Consider the following 15062-nt stretch of genomic DNA (forward strand, 5'->3'; position numbering starts at 1 on the left):
TAATTAATACCAGTTTATAAATACAATAAAATAAATTAAATGAATATATAAATAAATATAAAATAAACTTATTAATGTTTTTTTAGTAGGTCTTGTGGTCTACCAGATAAAGACATCAGGTTATATGCTAAGATGATGCGTTTTATATATTGCCTATTTGATTAGTTATCATAACTATCTGATAGTGCATATGTAAGGTTTTATAGAGAAATGATGAATGGTTTACAAATTAATCATATTAGTATATTTTATAGTTTTTTTTATCTTTGTATAATTACTAATATTATACTAATAAATTTGTAAATGTATTGCGATTATCAAAAAAAAAAATAAATAAGTTCTTTTAATATAAATTTTTAAAACAACAAATTATCAAATAATTAAGTAAAAGATTTTTGTGATTTCTATGGTTACTTGTATCTATTGGTGATAAGATCAGTTAAGTAAGCCTTATATTTAATTATGCTATTAATAAAGTTCTACATGACTAGCTTCGTACTTAAAAGTACTTTAAAAATATATTGGCTCACAAGCTGGCTCGTAAGCTAATATATTTTTAAAGTACTTTTGACTCGTAAGCTGATTCATATAGAGCTTTAGCTATAATAAGAAATTTATATCAATTATTAGATCAATGTTCTATAAAATTTCTGTTCAAACCAGCATTATTTAAAAAAAATAGTAGGAATAAAGGAGAAGAGTTTGATAAATTTGGTAATACTAGCATTCTTTTCAATTTGAATTATATTATTACATCATGATTTTCAGATATATTTTTGGAATGCATTATGAAAAAATTTAACTATTTTTCTTGCAATAATTTTAAAATTTTTTATAAAGTTAGTTTTTGTATATTAAATAGAATCGTACTAAAATTTTTAGTTAATTTTATACAATTATAAGTTTTCAATTCTGATAAAATGGCATTTTTATATTCAAAAATAATTTTTTTTCAAGTTAAAAAAAGGTATTATTGTTTTTTAAAACTCTTTTTAATAAGTAATTATTATTATTTTTTTTTTTATGTTTTAGGAGATATCGGCATAAGCCTAGGTTCGCTAGAGTTACGTGGAGGGAAGCATAAGGTTGCTTGTCTAAACCTCTTCAAAATCTTACGATTAGTTTTGTTAAAATTTTACTATAGATTTATTATAGTTTTGGCAGAGTTTCAGCAGTTTCGGCATTTATAATAAGTTTCGGCAGTTTTGCCTTTCTCCAAAGTTTTGCCAGTTTTTTAATATAACTTTAATATAGTTTTGGCAGAATTTTGCTTTTCGGCAAAACGCCATCTTGCCTAAACCCCTAGGTTTCCGGCAAAGCAACTTAAAGGGAAGCTGCTACAACTTAAAGTTGTGGAAATACTGCTCCTACATTAAGCAAGCACTAACCAGAACTAAAGATGTAGTATGTAATTGATAATTACTACCCTTGTGTTGTAATAGTAAGGGTTGCAACCTATTACTACTTTTAAAGTTAAAGTGTTGTAATATTACAACACTTATGATTGTTCAAAAATTTCCTTTTTGAAAAATAAAAATTACAAAAATAAGTTTTTATAGAACAAATATCATCATAAAAGAAATAATTAATATATAATAATACATATTTATATAATTGGAAATAATTACAATACTAGTAGTAATTATAATACTATATAATAATTATAATATTGTGTAATTACAACAAAAGTGTTGTATGTATGTTGTAATAGTTGCAACCTTATAACCTTCTAAAAATAATTACATATTACATCTTTAAACCAAACACCTACTCTAATTATTAGAAGTAACCAGATGTACATTCCCTTACCCCTATATACCACACTGGAAAGACGACCCAAGTTTATACTTACACAAGGATAGATCGTGCGTAGCAGGCTCCGACACAGTTATACTACCCACTAAGACTCCGTCAGAAGTTTGAAGAACCACCCACGTACGGCAGATATAACGGAGCAGACATCTAGAAGTCCTTCCATGATGGTTAGCTTAGAGGTACTGCAATACTAAGACTACTAATATGGTCTCACTCAAAGCCCACTACAGGTCGCGATTACTATACCAGCCCATCATAGTTGTAAATCCCCCAGTAGTAATAGTAGTGACTACCAGGACAGTAAGCTGCTAAGAGTACTGGGATCACCCCTTTATTATAAGTAACCAACCCAGTTACCCAGGGATCACCCACCAGTACGTCAAATTCACTCGATGAATCAAACCCTCACCTAACCTTATATACCTGTGAGCTTACAAACGTCTCCAATCAGCCTAAACCTATTAAAAGGTAAACTACTGCTAAGACATTGCACTTGAGACTTTACCATCTATGAGGACCATCTAGCATAGTAAACTCCCACAGTAAAGTTTACCACACTCTTAGTGGTATCGTAGATGTAAGACCAAGATAAGAAAGACCTGCAGATGGTATGACAAGTAGAACGACCATCCAAACAGGACAATAGGCTTCCCAATGGCCTCATAGGGAACGCTAGGAGAACACCATAACCCTTTGTTAAAATATGTCGTCGACAGATACATACTAATTCACCATGATGCAGTTCAGCCTACACTAATCCCTGTACCTTCACATTATTAGTAGTAGTGTCCGCAGTAAAATTCTTTTAATTTTCATGATTGGCAGAATCGAACCTATGACCTCACCATACTCAGACTTCCCAAAAGGACTCACAGACTTACCAATGAGCCAGGGGTAATCAACTCTAATAAGTAATTATTATATTAGTAAATTTTATAATATAATAAAAATTTTTATTATAATTTTATATAAGGCCATACAAACTTGATTTTATAGTTTTCATAATATAAAAATTTCATTAATAACCCGGCAACCCGGCTTTTAATTTTTTTTTCAAAAATTTTATATGTGAAATTTTTTTTGATTTTTTAAAAAATTACCTGCAGGCATAGTAATAATATAAAAAAATTTTTTTAAGAAACAACTTGAAAGCCTGATTCCCGGCCGGACTATAAAAACCATTTTTAGCCACTTTGTATGCTAATTATAAATATAAAAAAATATTTTTATATAACAAATTTAAAATAATTAGTATTAATAAATAACTTTTTAATAGAAGAGGATGATTTCTACATTTGCTTTTACCTTACTGATTATTTGGCCATTTTTCCAGTAAGGAAAAACTTTGATTTTTCTCATTCGAGTAGCTGTAGAGTACTTTGTTTTTTATTGTGAACTTCTTGGTCATTCTTTCAAAATTTGAACGGACCTTTAACTTAAAGTTTTAGTGGAGTTACAAAACTATGGAGTGGTTTTTACCAAAAATAATTTTATTTCTGCCACCACCGAGTTCCTAAAAGTTGTAACAGTTATGTATTGAGCGGCTGGACTTTGAATTCTGCACCAATATGAAGTTTTTCCATTAGTTTCTTTATTTTTGGAAGCATTGCAAAAGTTTTTTCCATGAAGTATAAGTTGAAATAGAGGTGATCACTTAAGAAGTGGGCTTTTCTTTATTATTAGTTAACGTTTGAGACTTTGAAATGTTTGTAGTGGTAGACAAAGGCTTAGGATTTATTTCTTTTTTTACTCAGTTTTTCCTCTAGGGATTTTCTGAGGTTATGACTTTCCTTTTTGTTTTTGTTTTTTTTTTTATCCTTGAAATTTCAGCATTTTCGCTCTTGGTTTTCTTTTGGGAGTTAGGGATATTGGAATGTTAATCATCTGGGCTAAAGGTTTGGTATTACTTAATTTTTTTGGATTTATGTAGATCTTTAGGGAGCGAAGCTGATGGGATTGGTGAATTTTAGTTTTTAATTTTTACTAATCAAAGTTAATCAGCAGTAGAAATGTCAAAATTAGATACATTAAATTACATTAAAGTGTATAGGTTGGACCTAGTGTATCCTATACATGCTGTCCAAATTATTTTGGGATGCCATAATTATAATTTGGGATGTCGTAATTCATTCAATTTATATATAATTTACTATGTAAAGTGCCAAAATAATTTGGGATGTCATAATTGAATTTGGGATTTTACTTATAATTACGGCAGCCCAAAATAATTTGGGTGGCATATATAGTGTATTCACCTGGATGTGATGGAAGTTAAGGCTATATAATGTGATCTATGAATTTCATTCCAGAACGTGCCAATTCTTTATAGGATTGCACCATGATGAATTAGTGTATACAGTAATAAAGCTGTACATTTTAATAAAGTGTAATGGTGTCCTTTGGAGGAACCCTATGAAGATCATAAAGAAGTTTAATTTTTTACATTACTTTTTTGTTTTTAATGTATTTATAATGGTAATACAGTTCATATTTGGGTAATTTTGACTCAAAGGTCTATCTGCATGCAGGTATGGTCTTATTTATTTTTTGTAAATATGTTGTGATTATTGTAATTACATCATTAAATAAAAATGACTGATCTCCTTTAAGTATAATTAAAAAAAAAAAAAATTTTTAATAAAAGTAAATTTATTTCTAATTCTATGTAAGATTTAATATTTTTTATTTTTTTAAATTATAAATTATAACTCATTGGGAACATTTGCTTGTTGAGTGAAATATTTTAGAGGTTATTGTTTATGATTACATAAACTTTTTACCATAATTAAATATCAATTTTTATGAGAGTAAATAAAAATAAAATAAAAATAAATTATAAATTATCAAAATCTTTTTTAAGATATTAAGTAAATTTGTAAAGCAGGCAAAATTATCTATAAATTATAATTTAAAAGTTATATGAATTTATATTGAATTTTATTTTTTATCAAAAATTACTTGAAAATAATTGCCAAATAATTGGCCTAACATTATTTTTATATATTAAATTCAGGAAAATGAAAAATAAAATTTTCTTTTAATAATATTATTTTTTGAATATTTTTATATGAAATTAAAATTTAAACATACCTGCATTTAAACGTATTCTTATAATATAAGTCAAAAATGAAGTTTTAAACCCTTTTTGCTATAATAAATAAAGTTGTAGAAGAGGTAAAAATATATATATAATATGAGTTTATTTATAAATATATAAGATATAAATTGCATTTATTCAAAAAAATCAGTAATTTTTTAATATTATATGATAAAATAATCAGCATTTTTATTATATAAAAATTTTCAAAAAAGAAGAGTACATTCAAAATGCAGATGCGTTTAAATTTTAATCCCTTTTTATATTACTATATAATATTACATAATATCTAAAATTACTAGTAAAATTAAAGAATTTTAATAGCATATTAAAAACGTTAGTATTTATAGTGACTGCAAATTAATGTAATATTAAAAAAATAAAACTTGGCAAAATTAGTGTAAAATTATAATAAATTTTTATTAAAAAGTTAGTAAAACTAATTGAATGCTAAAATTACTGAAATTATATTAGTGATAGGTATATATTAATTTTTTATTATCATATTAATATTAATTTTAATGATTTAATTACTATTAAATTTATTTTAATAATATTTATTAATTTTTGATAATTAATTGTTAAAAAAATTGAAAAAAATCCAAATTTTTAATTTTTTTATATAATTTAAAGTCTAATTTAGGGCGTTCTCAAGCACCCCAATTGATAGACTGATTAATGATCTGATTGGTCAAAAAAGTTTCAAAGAGTTTCTTATTTTGATGATCAACAAGCGAGCTAAAAACCACCTTTTTTTCTCAATGATCTTCAATTGATAGATGATGTTCAATCATTACAATAATTTACTTTATTTTTTTATGACAAAAATGAGTTCTCAGCAAGCTCTTTCACAATATAAAAAAATTATTATTTTATTCTTAATGCAAGAAAATTTTAAAAGAAATAATAGAGACTTTGACACAAATATGAATTATCTTTTAACTTTTACTCAAATTATAGAAAGTACTCTCTATATTTTTGAAAAACTGTGTCCCACTTTTGTTAAATAGAAGCTTTAGAACGCTCTTTTAAAACGGAACTTGCAACATTAGAAGATTGTATATTAGAAACAATATTATTCCAAATTTGGCCTTTTTCCTTTGGATCTTTAACTTTTTGCAAAGCTTGTTAATGTTCTCCAACCTCTTTAATAAATATCTAAATTTCTGCTGATGTTCATCGATTTGATGGCTTGCTAGCATGAATTGGTGTAAGTGGAATTGAAGTTGAAGTTGCATAATCAGGAGAAATAGCGACATGATTATTACAATCAATGGAAGAAGATACCTATAAAAAAGAAATCAATAAAGATCTATATTACATTTAAAAAGAATATGTATTTACTTTTTTTTGTCGTTTAGAGCCAATATTTGACTTTGCTGTTGCAAAAAAGTTGCAAGTTCGTAAAATCATTTAAAGTGGTTGCATTAAAAATTGGATTTGAAACTTCATAGACATGTCGAAAACTATAAAATTGGTTATCATAAAAAAAAACTGTTGCTTAAAAAATTTATGTTAAACTATAAAAGAGGCATGCTCAAGCTAAATCGAACTTATAATTCTATTGATCTTGTCATTAATTGTGATACTTGAGTACAATGACATCACTATCAGGTCTAATTGAGGGAGATGCTTGAGAACGCCCTTAATCTAATTTAAATCTGATATTTTAAATTAATTTATAATTTAAATAAAAAGAAGCGAACTATTAAGCAATTTTTAAATGTATATATTTTATATAAATAAATTTATTAATTTTTAGTTAAATAATTTAAAATTAACTCTATTTTACATATATGAAGTCTTTGCAATAGAAAAGTACAAAACTCAAAAAATATTAAAAATTGAATTAATATTAAATTTGCATTTATTTCAGTAAAAAAAACATAATTATTAACATATAAAGTAAAATTAAATTTTTTTTTGAGTTTTATACCTTTTTATTGCAAAAACCTTATATATTTAAATAATCTTTACAAAACTTGAAAACTTTTGAAATAAAAGTAATAGAACTAAAAAAATTTAAAAAAAAATGCTTTATTATTCAAAGCATATGCATAGAACACTTCCATTTTACTTCAAAGTATTATCTGTTTGCATACATATATGACCAATAAAATCTTAGAATTAAGTGTAATCTTAAATTTATTTATATGTATTATATATAATATTTTTTATTTATGTCTCCTGATTTAAAATTTCCTTAATTTTTTAATATTTCTTAAAAGTTTTTTACACCATTCAAAAGATAAATAAATTTTTTCTTATAATTTTTATAATATATTTTTTATGTTTTTTTTAATTTGTATTTGTTTTTTTTAAAATAAAAATTAAAATAACTGAAAATAAATAAAAAATAAAAAAATAAAACAATTAATTCATAAATAAACTGAATTTTTAATTATTGTGTTGTTGATTTCTTACATTTTATTATGAACATATGATTTATGACGCTTCAAACGTATCAATTTTCTAATATGTATTTAGAATGTATTTTTAAAGTATGCAAATTATTTTTAAGGTTTAAAAGTTTATATTTATAGAATTATTTAATTTTAAAAAATGAAATTTTTATAATTTTAATGAATATTAATTTGTATTAATTTATTATTTAGTGATTATAAAAGGATAAAATATAGGTATATAACTATTAAATTTGCCTTAATGAGATATGTCAAATGGTGCTATATTTACTTCAATTAAAGTTATAATCTGTTAATTTGTAAATAAATACATTTTAGCCATTTTATAAATATTAAGTTAATAAAAAGATTTTTTTTTTAAATATTTTATAAATATCTATCAATATATAATTCTATATATTAAAAAACACTGCAATCACGTAGGCGTTATGTTTAGATTAACCATATAAATAAGTCATTTGAATTGTGTAACCCTACTCCTATTCGTCGCCAATGTTACACAAGACCAAAAAAGGAAATTTTATTTCTGGCGAAAAACTGAAATTTTGGGTTACACAGGATTCCATAAAAGGAAATTATCGGTTACGCAAATTTCCAAAAAAGGAAATTTTATCTTCTGTTACTTTTCAGAGAAATTAAAAAAATTGTGTTGCTCAAATTTCCAAAAAAGGAAATTCTTTGCAGATCTTTTAATTCTGGCCGGAATTACATATTAACTGTTGTCGTAGACAACAGGTGAACACTAGTATAATAAAAAAAAATTGTCTTTAAAAATAAAAGTAAAGAGAAAATTAAAACAAATTGAATATTCAGGTTGGATGAAAAATTAATCCATTTTTATTTTCTCTTTTTTTTTTATATTAAATAGATTAAATTGTATATTGGAATGCAATCTTATAATTTATATAATTAAAAAAATTTGTAATGTTTAGATTACCTATATAAATAAATTTTAAAACATAATATTAAATAATTTAAAAAAGCAAAATTTATATGATAACTATATAATTCCAGTCAGCATTACAATTCTAATACAAAATAACAAGTTACAACAACTACTCTAAGAACATTATTAAAAAATTTTTAGTAATGTAATTTTGTACTACTAATCTAAAAATAATATATTAATAAAAAGTAATATTTTTCACAGTTCTTACTTTTCACTCCAACAGCTCAACTGTTTGTATTTACATGTTTTTTTGTAATTTTATCTTGAAATATATGTTATTCTTTTTTATTATAGTTTACTTTATTTTATTTTCTTAATCTTATTGTATTTTATTTTATTATGAAAATAAAAATGTGTTTTTTATATTAAATACAAAATTTATTTACAACCTTGGAAGTATAAAGGTGAACTGAACTATCAAGTTTTGAATAAGAATAAGATTTTTCCATTTAATACATTATAAAAATTACCTTTTTATTACTATTATTAAATTATATAAATAATACATGTATTTACTGAGTTATACTTATTCTTTATATAATTTTGTAAGTTAACAGTAAAAAATATCTTTATTTTCAAAATGTAAATGAGGTATTTATATATATTTTATAAAATTTTTGTTATTACATATGATTTATATAAAACATAAAAATATAAAAAAAAATGATTTTTTTCTTAAAAAGTCCTTGCTCTTTCCTATTACTATTGATTATTCCTCTTTAAATAAAACACCTTCTTTTAATGCCTTCTCTTTTTTAACCCATTCCATCATACCTTGACCAATATTTAAAACAACTTCGTCAGCAGTCACTTTAACACGATCTTTTAATTCCACAATGACAGGTTCATATTTTTCATAAGCATTCATTGCATACTCTTTGAGTGTTTGTACTTGCCTTAAAATGACTCCAGTAAAATAATTCATAAATGAAGGAAAGTATTCTGCCACCAAATTATTAATTGCTACATATAACTCATACATCATATCCTTTGTTGTTTGTAATATTAAAGAAAGATAAGGTAAGAGAGCATTATACATTGATCCTAATATAGAATGTAATGTTGATAAACCTTTTTGTACTAAAACTAATGCCTCTTTAAGTGCTTCGATTGATATTGATACTACAAAATTGCCCATCTTGAATGCTGATAAAAGTACAACTAAAATTACTGTTGTATAAAAGAAACTTAAAGCTAATATTATGGGACGTAATAAAGGAGCGAATATTGTCCATAATGATTTCAAAATTTTCGATACACGCTCCTTAACATTTCTATAGAATTCATTACAAATTTGTTTAAATTCATTATAAATTACTGGCATGTTGATGAATATTGGTAATAATATGGTATAATAAAAGTATGCTGATCTAGATATTTCCAACGCTGACATAAATGTGAATTCGATTAATTCCAGTCCACATTGTTTAAGACGATTCATAAGTTTTGGTTTAATGATTTGTAGTATACTAGATATATCGCTGATAAGTTTTTTGATTATATTATAAATAATTGCAGATTGTAAGATAGAATAAATGTATTCTGCACAACTACGAAATAATGGATCTCTACAGATTTCGTATATAATATAAATCGCTTCATTTGTTATAGCCAATATAAATCTTACATATAAAATTTTTTGGAGTTTAGGAAAATAATGTCTAAACTTTTCATAAATTCTATTAGCCAATTTTCCGGCTGGGTGTAATACATTATTGTATATTAATACGCTAATTTTCCATCCAACACAAAATAATTCTTTAAAATCTTCTGCTAAATCTCTGGCGAGGAAACATCCACAATACCAAAATATCCTTCCTAAATAGACACTACTAGATATCATCCATTTACCTGGTTCAATAATGAATGTGGTTACTACCCATGACATAAAGTTTAATGATGGAAATATTATTTCATCCCATCCAATTTTAGAATATTTTACTAAAAACTTCCATGAATATATTGTAACTTCCCGTCCTTTTGTCCATGTCACAATGCTGATGTCCCACGCAATAATTACCGTAGATTTAAGTACCGGCCATACATATAAATACGACCAATCTAACAAAAGATATGACATCTTAAGAAATGGGGTTTGAATGTAAGTTTTCCATAATGAAGGTATTGCTGCACAAACTTTTGGTATCATTTTAATATTTTGTATTAAAAAGTTTCCAAGCATTATTAAGCCCATTTCAATTAAATCTAATGAATAAAATACGAATAATCTAAATGTGTCCCATATTATTCTTAATGTTAAATATATTGCTGCAAAAGGAATAAATGGAATATAAAGTAACGGATTTTTTTGTTCCGTTGTTTCGGGTTTGGGATCAAATTTTAAATTATTTTTGGATTTTGTGAAGAAATTTTCTCGCAATTTCCTCCATTTTGGATATTCTTTAATAGCAATATAAAAGTACAACATTGACAATATAAATATTGTAACAATTGAATAATAACTATGTTGCTGTTTTGATGAAGTTTGTTCGATAAGTAGTGGTTCAATGCTCTCCTCCATTTTTGATATATTTTTCAAAAAGTAAAGAATTTTAAAAACAGGTGAGACTTTATAGTCATTTTATAATGCCGATAATGCCAAGCAAATATTCTAAAAACGGTACTATTATGTATCTTGAACACGTAATTTTTCCGGCCATTATTTCACAAATACAAAAATAGTATAGCGCAAATCTAATTGGCCGATAATTGATAGTTTGATTTTAAATTCACGCGCGGCAAATATTAAACTGTCAATATTCCGTGAGAATAATGGATGACGCCAGAAAAAATTTGCGCAACAAAAGACCCCGAGTAACAGAAACTCCTCAAGAAGTATCAACAAAAACCAATGATACTACCGACGAAGAATGCGAAGACTACAAAACAACCACTAACTCTCCACCTAAACCATATACACGAGGAGATTCATTAATTGTGGATTTAACAGACATGATAGATAATCCACTTTACAGTGATCTTATTATTAGGTGTAATGATGATGAAGAATTACATGCTAATAAATTATTTTTAGCCGGTCGTTCAAATTATTTTCATAATTTATTATTATCCACACAAGAGCAAACAAAATCAAACAAAATCATTATTAAAGAAGTAACGTCATCGATTTTTAAAGTAGTATTAGAATATTTTTATACTGGAAATGTATCTGATGAAACGTTAACAATCGATATAGTACCAGATGCATATTATGGGGCTACGGCCTTCTTACTTCCAAATTTAAAAGAAATAATTGTTCAGTTCATGAAATCCTATATGGAGCATTGTCATAATGTTGGTAGTAGTAATCAAATAGCAAAAATTTTATCAAAAATCTCGGATAATTCGATTAATGATATTAATGATGATGATGACCAACTTATTGATGAAATTTGTAAATTTTTAATGTCAAAATCTTTATATAATATTGATTATCACAATTTATCTTCAAAAGCGTTGGAATTCCTTCTTTCCCGCACTTTAAATCTGAAGGAAGGAAATTTTGTCACTACAGAATATGATGTATTCAGATATTGTGTATTATGGGCTGTAGATCAAATTGAGACGAATGATGTTATCTATTTTTCATTACTTTTACCGAATATTGCCGGTTTGGAAGGACAAAAAGGCTCTGGTATAAAAGAATTGGATCCAGTTGATCCAAATAGTAGTAACTTATTAGAACAACATAGAGATAAAATTAAATCAATTTTGAATTCTATCTTAAATTTTATTGATTTCCGTTTAATTCATGCTAGTATATTAGCTAAGATTATTGAACCTTTGGATATTGTTAAATCTTCAATCATTACAGCTGCATATCGGTATCAAGCTCAATTTGCTGATGGTTTAGTTCAAATGAAGCGAGGTTCTCAGGAATGATTACAATACTGCAGCAGTTGTTTTCTTCAAAACATCTTTTTAATGAGTGGGATTAGTTATAGTACGGTTGGAATATGAACATTGGTTGCGGGTTAGGAAGTATTCAAGTAGCACATGATTATCGCAATCTGATTAGATAACCAATCTTCGATCTAATCGGAGATTGTGACATTATTATCTTATCAAATGTAAATTCGATTTTCAAGTAAAAATCTTATCAAATTTATATTTTTTTCTTTTTTTTACCATTTACCTATTGTACATTTTCACCAAAGATTAAAACTAAAATTATAAAATATATAAAATTGATCTTACTTACCTTTGTTAAAAATCATAAAAAAATTATTTCTTATTAAGGATTGACAAAAATAATATAATCTATATAACCTTAAATTAATTACCACCTCGACAAGCAGCCCAAGCTTATGAAATAAAAGAAAGAAAAAGAATTTTGTGTTAATGTATATTGTAAAATAAATTTAGCATTTTAAAAAAGAAACTTACTAGGAAACCCACAAGCAGTACTGATGATAAAGTAGATAATCAACTAATAAAAAAATTGTTTTTCCTATCAGTAAAATATATTTATCTTAAATAAAAAGTTTTAATTTTATACTTACAATGATGACGAATCCTAAAAGGATCATTAATTTTGTGTTCTTCCACCACATTGACCGCTATAAGCAAATAAATTATTAGTGATATTTTACATATAGAATATCCAAAAGAAGAAAATATGGTTACAAACCCTCAATGCAGTACTTCTCTTTCTAAAGGCAAATGCTTGTTGATTTAGATTATCAGTCTTGTTGACCAAAAGTTCAATTCTTTCACCACGTGCCAAAACACGTTCTATGATAAAATCGTTAGAAAAAAAATTGAAATATTAAATTACATTTATAAAAAAGATAGCGAGTAATTACCAATATTAGTAACCATAACATCCTTAACTTGTTCAACCTCTCCATGCACTTGCTTAATTTTGTCAACATCTGGATTATTCGAGAAATATTTCTATATCGAGAATTTCAAAAAAAGTTAAAATTTAAATTATAATTACGAATGATTTTCCTATTAAATTCATAATACATACCATTTGTTTTTCAATGACTTTTGAAAATTCGTTCATACCGTAAGGCAGAGCTGTGTTTGCTCTGTCTTTTGAATAATTAGCTAAAAACTTTTCCTTTATATCTTGCAAAAAAGCAAAAGGAATTCGTCGTCCAAAAGAATCATCAGCCATACACAAATAAGTGAGACCATCCTCACAAATATAATGGAAAAGATATCTTTTTTATAGTCAAAATACATACACATACATACACATTAAATATAATTAAATTTAATAGTATAACAAAACCCTTCTATAAAAGATTTCAAATTATTATACCTGTCATAAACGTAAGTTAATTTTGAATTATTTGGTGGAATTTTTTCAAGAATTGCCTGAGTGACTGTAAAAATGAAAGAAAATTGATTAATCGGAGTTTAACGAACTATTTGAAAAGCAAACGAAAAACCTTGAAATATTATTTACCTTGAGTGAAATTGCCAGAAGAATCAGTGTGTTCAGCCAGAATGACTGAGCCTCGAGCTACTAACCCATAGATAAGAGACATTTTTCTAATAAAGTTTAAATTAATTTACGAAAGCAAAGAATCTAAATTTTCAATAAGAGTTTAGGGAAAGTAAAAACAAGCATGTAGAATACGGATCATATATATATTTGACAATATAAAAATATTGTCCGTCACAAATTTGACTATTATAGGCCAATACTATTCTTCTGCATAAATAATGTTGTCATTATCTAATGTGTGATTTTTACCGCCATAATCTAACGCCATTATGTAATGACCTATAAAGGATGTCAAAGTATAACTCCAAAATCTTGCATTTAAAAAATATGGTAAATGAAACTTTGGAATATTTAAGGGGATTTTACAAAAGGAATAGATGTATAAAAGTAAGTTCATTAATGCATTACAAATAAGGTTTTATTGATTATATTTAGCGAAAATCAGCCGATATTATTATAATTCATATTTTTTACCCTGTTTATTTAATTTTTTTAAAAAAATTTATAAAAAAGTAAATTACGTTATATTTATTAATTGATTATCTTAATTGTTTAATTAAAAAAATATTTAATTTGAACCTTCTGTTTTATAAATAATATTCAAAATTTTGGAATAATAATAAAACCCTATTTAGTAAATTGCTAAAGCTCACCGGCGGTAATGGTCACCGTACCAGCATTATGATGTATATTCGACCAGAATTAAAACCTAATAAAATACTGGCCGGCATTACATCATAATTTCACCATCGGTGATCATCACTACCGGTGATGTTTAGCAATACCCTATTAATAACCCTATTAATTAATAACATTAAATAAAATCTATATTTGCTTAATTTAATACTTTTTATTTTTATTTCTTTTTTAAAATTTATAATAATGATATGATAAATAATTCATGAACTTAAACAATAATTCTTATTAATATTGAAATTTAAGGTTTTAAATTAATATTTAAATTATATATATTTAGTTGCTAAATTGATAACATTAAAAAAATATTTAATTTTAGAATTAGTTTTTAATTATAATTGCAATTCAAATTTATTTTAAAATAAATATCAGGGTATTGCTAAACATCACCGGTAATATATCTTATATAGAAAAAGCAAAATATTATTTGAAATACAATTTGTATATTAGTGAAGAAAGAAAATAATGTTACTTAAGTTACTGATATTATTATATATATAATTTTCTATATTAAAAGATTTTTGTCCTTATCTTGTAAACTAATTATATTTAGTTTAAAGTTATAAAATGAAATCTATTTCGGCTCATATAGTCCGTTTTACTTTCAGCCCACGATTGCAC

General features: G+C 25.3%; 3 protein-coding genes across 3 annotated transcripts; 1 reads left to right on the top strand and 2 right to left on the bottom strand.

Moving 5' to 3' along the window:
- Positions 1 to 8558: 8558 nt before the first annotated feature.
- Positions 8559 to 10805, bottom strand: OCT59_012224 (uncharacterized protein; the record flags this gene model as incomplete). The annotated part of the gene is made up of 1 exon (XM_025314865.2): positions 8559 to 10805. One exon carries the CDS (start codon positions 10803 to 10805, stop codon positions 8994 to 8996), a length of 1812 nt encoding a protein of 603 aa, XP_025184178.1. The 3' UTR covers positions 8559 to 8993.
- Positions 10806 to 11001: 196 nt separating this feature from the next.
- OCT59_012225 (uncharacterized protein) lies at positions 11002 to 12458 on the top strand. Its single transcript, XM_025314864.2, has one exon. It carries the CDS (start codon positions 11057 to 11059, stop codon positions 12164 to 12166), a length of 1110 nt encoding a protein of 369 aa, XP_025184177.1. The 5' UTR covers positions 11002 to 11056; the 3' UTR covers positions 12167 to 12458.
- OCT59_012226 (uncharacterized protein) lies at positions 12367 to 13875 on the bottom strand. Its single transcript, XM_025309106.2, has 8 exons — positions 13704 to 13875; positions 13557 to 13620; positions 13260 to 13455; positions 13090 to 13180; positions 12915 to 13018; positions 12787 to 12843; positions 12671 to 12713; positions 12367 to 12588 (listed from the first exon to the last, which is right to left on the bottom strand). Exons 1-8 carry the CDS (start codon positions 13783 to 13785, stop codon positions 12560 to 12562), a joined length of 666 nt encoding a protein of 221 aa, XP_025184176.2. The 5' UTR covers positions 13786 to 13875; the 3' UTR covers positions 12367 to 12559.
- Positions 13876 to 15062: the final 1187 nt, after the last annotated feature.

The sequence above is a fragment of the Rhizophagus irregularis genome, chromosome 2, assembly GCF_026210795.1.
Source record: "Rhizophagus irregularis chromosome 2, complete sequence".
Classification (NCBI taxonomy): Eukaryota; Fungi; Glomeromycota; class Glomeromycetes; order Glomerales; family Glomeraceae; genus Rhizophagus; species Rhizophagus irregularis.

Bases quoted from the DNA above. Each gene is read 5' to 3' on its own strand.
- OCT59_012226 (XM_025309106.2), bottom strand. From the start codon at position 13,785: ATGTCTCTTATCTATGGGTTAGTAGCTCGAGGCTCAGTCATTCTGGCT. The intron at 13,456-13,556 runs GTATAATAATTT...ACTATAAAAAAG, and splicing joins TTAACTTACGTTTATGACAG to ATATCTTTTCCATTATATTT. The intron at 12,589-12,670 runs GTAAGTTTCTTT...TTATTTCATAAG, and splicing joins TACTGCTTGTGGGTTTCCTA to CTTGGGCTGCTTGTCGAGGT.
- OCT59_012225 (XM_025314864.2), top strand. From the start codon at position 11,057: ATGGATGACGCCAGAAAAAATTTGCGCAACAAAAGACCCCGAGTAACA.